The following is a 10336-nucleotide window of genomic DNA, read 5'->3' on the forward strand; positions in this document are numbered from 1 at the left end:
ATATATATATATATATATATATATATATATATATATATATATTATAATTTTTATTTATTTATTGCTGAATAGCATATACTATACCTCTACATAATTTCCTCTGACTCTGTTGGCCATATTGAAAAAGTTCCTGAAAATGTTGTCAGTTCATTCTAGGATTTGTTGCTGGTACTGATACATGCAGTGCCCTCTTAGATTTATCTATCAATGAATCCTCTAAGGCAGTGTCTTCACGTTGCGTGCTAGGTTTTAGAAGAGAGTTGTAATGACTGTTGGAGCCAGTAACTGTAATGTCTTACCCAGCCCACTGCTCTTTTCTGGTTCTCACACTTCCTGTATCTTTTCTTTGTTTTCTCTTTAGCTCTATGGTGATCCGAGACCTGACTCTCCGCAGTGCTGCAAGCTTCGGCTCATTTCACCTAATCCGCCTGCTTTATGATGAGTACATGTACTATCTGATAGAGCACAGAGTTGCCCAGGCCAAGGGTGAAACTCCCATTGCTGTCATGGGAGAGGTACAAACACACTCAGACACAGAAATCTTTACCTGATCTCAGACACACTTCTCATTTCAGTGTGTAAGACAAAACTAAAGTGCGTCACTCCTCTCATAACAGGATATTAAACTAAGGAACTGTGAAAGACCGATTCTGACTGTAGTGTTTGAAATGTCATAATTCTCTCTTTTGCTCCTTAAGTTTGCAAGTCTTGGTCGAAGTTTGAACCCGCTTGATCCTGATAAAGGTTAGTAGTTTTACACACAAACTCCAAATACACAAAGTCACAGATTTGTAAAGTTTCTTCTTCATTTACTAATGAAGTAATTATATTTATTAGAAGTAATATTAAAATAATAAAAAAATACCCGATGGATTATCGATATTTTGAAAGAATTAAAAAAAATATAAATATATAAATAATATCAATTATTATTTACAGTAATTTATAATTAATGTAAGTTAAATGCAATTAGTTAATGTAGTTAATGTATTTCAATGCAATAATTAAAAATTATAAAATGTTTTATCAATATTTTGAAAAAATATTACAAATTAAAATATATTGATTTGGTAAAATGTATATGTATTTAAAATAAAGTAATTATTATTTTCACTAAATTTCAATTTTGTAAATTTTGTAATTTTAAAATAATAAAAAAATATCAGATGGATTATCCATTTTTGAATGAAGTAATAATTATTATTAATATTAATTATCAGTCATTTTTATTGTAATTTTAAAATAATTAAAAAATACCAGATGGATTATCATTATTTTGAAAGAAGATTAAAAAAATATGAATATAAAAATACATTTAATTTATAATAAAATAATGAAATTGTATATGTACTAAAAATGAAGTGATTATTAATTACAGTAAATTATAATGAATGCAAATTACATTTTAATGTAATACAAAATATCAAATATATTATTAATATTTTTAAAACAAAAATATTACAAATAAAAACACATTGATTTGGTAATAATAAAAATGTCTATATATTTAAAATAAAGTAATTATTATTTTCACGAATGTATAATGTGATTTAAAGTTGATTGTAATTTTTAAATAATTAAACAAATATCAGATGGATTATAAATGTTTTTCAGTACTGAATAAAATATATGTATTTTTATAACTGACAATCTCTATATGTCATTGTGTCTCAGAAGAGGAAGAGGAGGAGGAGGAAGACAGCGACGATGAGTGTCAGGAGTTGTCTCTGCAGTCTGATGGGGGCGCTATCGGGGACGAATCTCTAGAACCGCCCGCTAAGCTGGCTCGAACCGACCAGAGGGTGCTGTTCACCACAGGAAGCATGGATAACTAAGAACTTGAATACACACATGCACCTACAAAGCACACGCTCCACATAACACTCGCCCATCATTCCTGCACTTAAACCAACACATGCATCTAAAAAACAGAAATGCTGCAGCTGCATGTTTACACAACATTTCAAATGTTCGTATGTACATTTCCATGCCCATCGACGTCTCAAATGCACATTACACAAGCGTTCACTGAAACACAGAGACACAGATAGTGCCGCCCTCACACACTCATAACATGAGCACCATCAACGATCAGATCAAGATCTTAGACAGGGTGTAGAGGTCACTAACAATAGCTCTCGAATCTAAACCTGATTCTGTCTCTATTAGCTGTTAAGACGCAAGAACACAAACGAAACCTGCTGCAACTGGATCCTAAGAGTCGTTCGCGATAGACTGCACTCTGATTGGCTACTGAAACCTGAATGAAACTGTCAGTCAAGCATTTTTTAACCTGAAATGGTTGTTAGGGAGAAAAGATGGACTGTAAGTGAGCGTGTTGTGTGTTGATGTATACTTTCTGCCTATTCGTGCGTTGTTCGTGTGATTGTGAGTGACCCGGGACCTTATCGTTTTTATCGGCTAGCGCCAACGCGTGTGTTTTTGTGCATGATGTGCGAATGACCGTCCGTGGTTCTCAAGAAGTGTTGATAGTTGTTTTCGTCAGTGGTACCTTTTTAAGTTCTTGATGCCTTCAGTGACTGCCATGTCAGTAAATGCGTTAAGCATATTACAGCCCGGCTCTTTAAAAACTCAATTTCCCATGAGTCTACTGGGTGTATGTGATTCAGCTGGGTTGTGTATTTTTATTATTTTTTTTTTTTTTATAGGGGCTTTTTAGGGCTACCTCTGCAAATGACAGCAGTTTAACAGAAATGAGAGGAGAGGTCAACCCCCCCCAGTCTGGTTTTCCTCTCACTTCTTATTTTTCTATATGGTTTTTCGTTCTGTTCTGTTTTGTTGCACTTTTTCTTCTTGCCAAACGTCGTCCTGAGCTTGGCACAAGACATTAAATGTTTCTGTCCTTACATACTTGTTTCTATGGTCACAAAGTGACAATCTCGATGTGTACAGCGTTGTCTAACACTGTTTAGTGCATATTTGATGGTTTGCTGTGTGTTTGAGATTTGGGTCAAGATATTTTACTAGAACACTTCAAACAAACTTGACACCACTGCCCATAGTAGCTAGGAAATGTCCAAGTAGAGAGCGAAACGATCTTTCGGCCATTTCCTTCTCAAGACTCATTAATTTAATTCTGTTCTTGTGGCATATTTAATGATCAATTTGAGAGAACTACAGCACATTAAAACTCTATATCCCATATCATTCGACATATGTAAACTATGATTATTTCTGCTGTAGATGCGGACTGATCTCAAACCAGCATGATGCTTTTCTTTCCCTCTGATTCTCTTGATCGAACCACAGGAAACATATCAGAAGATCTGGAGATCCTCTGTATGACAGCCATTTTCATAACAAAATGAATTTCCCTTTTCAATTTTTTTAAGTTGTTTCCATTTCTTGCTCAAAAAAGGGGGGAGGGGAACAAAACAAAAAAAAGTGTGGCAGTGTTTTGAGTAATCTGAACCATGAGAATGGTTGTGCCTTTGCAGTTATCAAATGAAATCCAGATGTTTTTAATTTAAAATATGAATAAATTAATAATTTCTAAAATTGTGAATTGTTTCAACTATCTAGTTGTATGTACTTTTTTGGTCAACTACTCTTGAATCCATCACACCTACGCTGTGATAATGATTCGTCAGTGCCTTACTAACTGTAGTCTTAACATCAGTGTGCGACATCCTGTCCAAAACCAGCAAACGTGACAAGGAAACATCACATGTGGTAAAGAGAAGGGGTTTATGCGTTTACGTGCCAAGGTACTTTCCTGTCAGATTGTCACATTATGTATCTCGTAGACGTTTCTGAGAAAAGCAGCCCATCGATATCAAGAAAAAAGTTAGGGCAAAGCCAGCCACACTTGATGGTACAAAGAACCAACAGAAAGAAAGCTGTCTTCCTTTCAGAATGAATTAAAAGTGTTTATATTACATACTACCGTCAAATATTTGGTGTCAGTTTTGAAGCCTCTTGTGCTCACCTAGGCTGCATTTATTTGATAAAAAAAAACTAACAGTAAAAGCAGTAAAAAAAAAAAAAAACCTTACTAACCCACCTAAAGCATTTGAAATATAGTGTGTATGTCTGAATATACACACACACACACACACACACACACACATATATATATATATATATATACAGTATACACAGGTGCATCTCAATAAATTAGAATGTCGTGGAAAAGTTCATTTATTTCAGTAATTCAACTCAAATTGTGAAACTCGTGTATTAAATAAATTCAATGCACACAGACTGAAGTAGTTTAAGTCTTTGGTTCTTTTAATTGTGATGATTTTGGCTCACATTGAACAAAAACCCACCAATTCACTATCTCAACAAATTAGAATACTTCATAAGACCAATAAAAAAAACATTTTTAGTGAATTGTTGGCCTTCTGGAAAGTATGTTAATTTACTGTACATGTACTCAATACTTGGTAGGGGCTCCTTTTGCATGAATTACTGCATCAGTGCGGCGTGGCATGGAGACAATCAGCCTGTGGCACTGCTGAGGTGGTATGGAAAAGTACTCCAAAATTTCTTGGTAAATGGGTGCAGTGACATTGGTTTTCAAAAAATGCAATGGACCAACGCCAGCAGATGACATTGCACCCCAAATCATCACAGACTGTGGAAACTTAACACTGGACTTCAAGCAACTTGGGCTATGAGCTTCTCCACCCTTCCTCCAGACTCTAGGACCTTGGTTTCCAAATGAAATACAAAACTTGCTCTCATCTGAAAAGAGGACTTTGGACCACTGGGCAACAGTCCAGTTCTTCTTCTCCTTAGCCCAGGTAAGACGCCTCTGATGTTGTCTGTGGTTCAGGAGTGGCTTAACAAGAGGAATACGACAACTGTAGCCAAATTCCTTGACACGTCTGTGTGTGGTGGCTCTTGATGCCTTGACCCCAGCCTCGGTCCATTCCTTGTGAAGTTCACTCAAATTCTTGAAACGATTTTGCTTGACAATCCTCATAAGTTATCTTATAGGTTCTCTCGGTTGGTTGTGCATCTTTTTCTTCCACACTTTTTCCTTCCACTCAACTTTCTGTTAACATGCTTGGATACAGCACTCTGTGAACAGCCAGCCTCTTTGGCAATGAATGTTTGTGGCTTACCCTCCTTGTGAAGGGTGTCAATGAACTGTCAGATCAGCAGTTTTCCCCATGATTGTGTAGCCTAGTGAACCAAACTGAGAGACCATTTTGAAGGCTCAGAAAACCTTTGCAGGTGTTTTGAGTTGATTAGCTGATATATATATATATATATATATGTATATATATTTAATGCACTTTATAACAAGTCATCATTATTTTGATAGTACTTTATACAATAGTAATAGATTCAAAGCAGCTTAAACAGGAAAGTAACAATCAAAGATGCAACTCACTGTAAAGATAGAGACTTGTTCCCTGTAGATGCCTTTGCTGAAGTTCAGAAGGTCAGGTGGAAATTTTCAGTCAGACGACAATGAGCTTGCTTTGAAAATCTGCAGTCCTCCAAATAGGTTCTCACTGGTATCAGTGGTTTCCTTTGCTGTTTGCTCACCTGTAGATTTTCCAGGCCAGTCAACTTGAGTTTCTTCTCAGTTGTTCATAGGAAAGCATCCTGTAATTTCTCAAAGATCTTAAAACTGAAAACATTGTGGTACATTTTTATCCACAACACGTGCTTAGCACAGATACTCCGGGGAGCTTCCATGTGCCATCAATAGGGGGCAGAATAATACTGCTTTTTTTGTTTTCAGTGTTGTTGGCACACATGGCACAGGACAGCTAAGAGTAACAGGACATAATTAGACTTCAGACACCACAGTAAGCTGTTAGTTTATCAAACCTGGTGTATTTTATTTGAATTGTACACTCGTAAAAAATAAAGGTTCTTTATTGGCATTGATGGTTCAATGAAGAACCTTGAACATTGTTGAACTTTTTCACCGCACAAAACATTATTTTTTTTAAGGTTTCATTTAATTTTTTAATGTTGTGTCCCAAATGATGCACTATACACTATGCACTTATTCTATTCACGATGTGGGCTACTGAGTGTTGACAGTTGAATGTTTGAAGTATTCAACATTCACTCTTTTCTTTTTTTAAATCAGTGCATCATCCGGTGATTTGAAGTGCACTTTTTCTTTTTGGAATTTTTTGTGTGAACACACCAATAACACTTTTTATACAAAAAAATGTCATAGAATGAAAAACATTTTTTTTCTTTTGTCTTCACTTGGTGCAAATTCACAGGTTAGAGTTCACCAAACTTGAGCTTTGACTTTGCATGTGCTTGCGTTTCAGGTCTCCTGCATTCACATGCATATGTATATGTATTCATATATGAACGCAAGTCTGTGGAATGAAAAGTGTAGCGTGACAAGCCCTTAAAGGGTTGGTTCACCCAAAAATGAAAATTGGCTTGTGTTTTACTCACCCTCGAAGCATCCTAGCTGTATATGACTTTCTTCTTTCAGATGAATCCAGTTGGAGTTATATTAAAACTTGTCCTGGCTATTCCAAGCTCTATTATTGCAGTCAGCGGGTGTTGCAGTTGAACAGTCCACAAGTCGTCAAATAAAGTGCGCGCATTCATAATAAAACGTGCCTCACACGGCTCTGGGGGCTGAATAAATGCCTTCTGTAGTGAATATATGCGTTTTTGTAAGAAAAATATCCATATTTCAAACGTAATAAACACTTTTCTCTCACTTTCGTTATCTGTCATACGCGGAAGGTGTATGATGTATGCGTAGCGCACGCCTCTGAGATATGCTAGTCTCACGAGTTTGTTTATCCGCTTGTTAAGTCTGACGTCACATGTCACTGCTTCCGTGTCCAAACGCTCTATCAGATACCACGAGAAAACAACAAAAAGTGCTAATATACACTCACAATGTGATATAATACTACCAAAAAAAATTATAATCCTAACCTTTAACTCCATACATAAATCCCAGATAGCCAGACAATGAAAATATAAATAAATAAATATACAAATTATTTGTGTTTGGGATGCTGTGAGCATGAAGACTGTAGTGTAGACCGTAAGTTTGAAAACGTTTAGCTTAAATGTTTAATATGAATAAACAGTTCTCATAAACGGCTGCTGAGGTAGTATTCTCAAGTGAAGCGAGTTGAGGCTTGGACCTGGAGACAACGCTTCTTACGTCACCACTTAACAACTGAATAGGATTGCTTATTTTAGCAAAGGAAAACCAGTCTCCTCTTGGCTTATATCGAAATCCTCCAACATTTTTCTTTGCAAATCTTCGGTTTGTACTTCTAATTCGTGACCAGCATTTTGTTTTGTTGTCTCTCCGCGTTCGTCACTAATCACGCACCGTCGACGTGCTAGGTCATCCACCGGAACGGCTTCCGCGTATGACAGTTGGCGGAAGTGATATAAAAGTGTTTATTACGTTTGAAATATGGATATTTTTCTTACAAAAATGCATGGATTCACTACAGAAGGCCTTTATTCACCCCCCGGAGCCATGTGAAGCACGTGTTATTATGAATGCGTGCGCTTTATTTGACGACTTGTGGGCTGTTCAACTGCAACACCCGCTGACTGCAATGATAGAGCTTGGAATAGCCAGGACAATTTTTTTAATCTAACTTCGACTCGATTCATCTGAAAGAAGAAAGTCATATACACCTAGGATGCTTCGAGGGTGAGTAAAACACAAGCCAATTTTCATTTTTGGGTGAACTAACCCTTTAAGAGTGTACACCAAGTTTAAAGAAGTGCACAAATGGAATGTAGTTTAAGTTTTATCTGGTTTGGCACCATCCAACAGCTCCAGTACTTGGCTGCAGCTGTTCGCCCAGATGCTTAATAACAACTGCTTTCTATTCCTCAGGACTGCATGAATGCGTTTGAACCTTATGCGATACTGACCAACAATCTCTGAACAACAGACTGATCAGTACATCGTGGAGGCTTTCTCAATTATATATTTATATGGTCAAACTTTAAAGGTTACTTAAGCGTTGCGATTAAAGGGGCAGGGGCTCAAGCCCCCACCCCGTGCACGCCACTGATCAAGAGAATTTGTTCTGACACAGTTTAAATCTGAGTTCTTTAGTTCTTTATAAACTATAGTGAATAAACTGATAATGTAAGAAATGTTAAAGGTGTCTGAATAAATATTGGGTTGACTTAACAGTATATTAATGATACTTCTGTGATATCAATGACACCAAAGTCCCTTTAAGGCAAGTCATGTCACTCGGCAGCCATCTTTGAAATGCCTCTCGGGTATGCAAGTGCAGCTCCTATCTCTATGAACAGGGAAACATCAAATTCTCCAAAACTGTTCATCAAGCTTACAATTAAATTTCATATTTGAAATCGCCAATGAAATCTGACAACTGTATCATAAAAGTTGTTTATTTTGCTCAAAAAGCGTTAAAAAGCTTATTTTTCAGGCTAGATCAGCCAGTGCACATATGCAGTCCTAAGCGCATGTCTCAGAGCGTTGACTGTATAGCAACCGGGACTTCTAACCAGAGATTATCTTACTATAGGGAGATGAGTGGGTCTGTATTACTTACTATTGGAGAAAGTGCAAAGGCTAACTTGGATCATGTGTCCCTTAATAACCAATCACATTACAGCCTTGACATTGAATTTCAGTTAGAGTTGTGCTTTACGGATACCATGAATGAATGAGATGTGCCGTAAGATGAATCCCACCTGTCGCAAAAAGTCAGTGACTTCTTATAAAACAGCATTTTTTTTCGAGGTAAAATCTAAAATGAGTACAATCCAAAAGTATTGTATAGTGTAAAACATGTTGAAGATTAGCAGATAGGCTGTCGATTCATTAAATGATAAGCCGTTTCCTCTAAAAAGCTGTTTATTCGGCGAAGTGAAGCCAATCCTCCATTGACATCCATTAAAAAAAGCGGCCTCTGGTCTCCTTTCCCACGTACTGCCAGACCGGAAGCGTTAGCTTTAGCCGTTATGCTTTTTCGGCTAATGGTTGCAGGCTTGCCTTCTAGTGTCTTTGTTCTAACGGCAGCTGCAGTGATGCGCTGTCTTTACCGATTAGGAATTGGCTCTTTTGCTCAGAAGGCGGGGCTTCATTCAATAACGTGACCATATTGACCGTTGCATTTTTTCCCCATTCAAAACTATATGAGTGACATGTCTTGGGTATTCTATAGTCTTTGAAGATACTACTGCACTTCTGATGTGCTTCTTGCTTCCTAAATTAAACACTGGTCACTTTTATTCAGTCCTTTAAAAAAAAAATCTGTTTACATTTTTATATGCATCTGTTAACCTGGACGAAAAAGTGGTACTGTTGATGCAGCTCAACTTATGTCAGATGGTGAGGCAAAACACTTTACTCTAGTCCTGCGATGAGGGAAAACAAAGATAAGTTGTAGAATAGAGAGCAAGAGGGCATTGGAAAGAGGGACGGGCAGGTTTGAGGACGTAAGCTGAGCTGCTGTTGTTCAATACTCCGAGACGTCTGGCTATATTTGGACGTCTCCCCTAAGATCTGGTCCATGCCAAGTTGGGCCTTTTCCCCCTCCTTTTCCCGTTTTCCATCAATCCCCTGACTAATAATACCAACTTTTCCACATGACGAGGAAGAACGCATTCTTTACGTGTCAGGATTTCAAACGCACGTGCCAGCGCTGCCTCTTTACTCGTCTGCCTCTTTTATATCTCTCTCCTGTTGTTCCTGTTGGCCGTTCGGCGTTCTAGCGTGTGAAACGCCTCAGCCAAGTCGTGGAGAGAGAGCATATGCCCATCTCTGCCTCTCTCTCTTTCTCTCATCCTGACATGTGTGTCCTCCTCCGCCCAGCGGCCACCTGTGAGTCTTCCTGTGTCCCTTCTGCCGTTGCTCTGCAAACGTTCAAGCTAATCTCCAAGTCCTCGCCAGCAGGTACTGCTGACGTGCTAACGGCCACAATCAGCGCTGACGTCCGACCGCAGCTACTGCTAAAGGATGTCCTTCTCCAGGCCATTAAATTCTTATAATAAGAAAACAGCTTTATTAAAATACATTTAATCTTTTCTGAAGAAAACATAAAAGTTTTTGCCCATTACAATATTGGGTGGTTTCTAAGCATTGCAGGGTCGTAACGTAACCATCATAGACGTTTAAGGGGGACAATGATTAGAAATAGCCTAATTGCCTGCCAAAAAATGTTCTAAAAGTTACATTTTAGGCAGGCCTGCCTTAAAGTAGGCGGGGTTTACTGTTCACCGAACCAGAGCGCGAATTTCAGCATAAAGTGTCAGTAAAGTTTAACGAGGTAAGATGGAAGTCGCAAAACTTTTAATATTTAACAACTGTTTTACAACTGAAATGTTATACGACCAACAGTAATATCTGATATATATA

At 37.6% G+C, this 10336-nt stretch overlaps 1 protein-coding gene across 1 annotated transcript in view; it reads left to right on the forward strand.

Moving 5' to 3' along the window:
* Positions 1-3378, forward strand: part of LOC107559242 (MHC class II regulatory factor RFX1-like) — a 37384-nt gene extending 34006 nt beyond the window's left edge. Inside the window, exons 16-18 of the mRNA XM_016242989.1 lie at positions 362-515; positions 699-744; positions 1675-3378. Coding sequence (XP_016098475.1) covers positions 362-515; positions 699-744; positions 1675-1835 — 361 coding nt within the window. The 3' untranslated portion in view covers positions 1836-3378. The remainder of the gene's footprint in view (positions 1-361; positions 516-698; positions 745-1674) is intronic.
* The last annotated feature ends 6958 nt before the right edge of the window (positions 3379-10336 follow it).

Source organism: Sinocyclocheilus grahami, unplaced genomic scaffold (assembly GCF_001515645.1).
Source record: "Sinocyclocheilus grahami isolate Dianchi unplaced genomic scaffold, SAMN03320097.WGS_v1.1 scaffold679.1, whole genome shotgun sequence".
Taxonomy (NCBI): domain Eukaryota; kingdom Metazoa; phylum Chordata; class Actinopteri; order Cypriniformes; family Cyprinidae; genus Sinocyclocheilus; species Sinocyclocheilus grahami.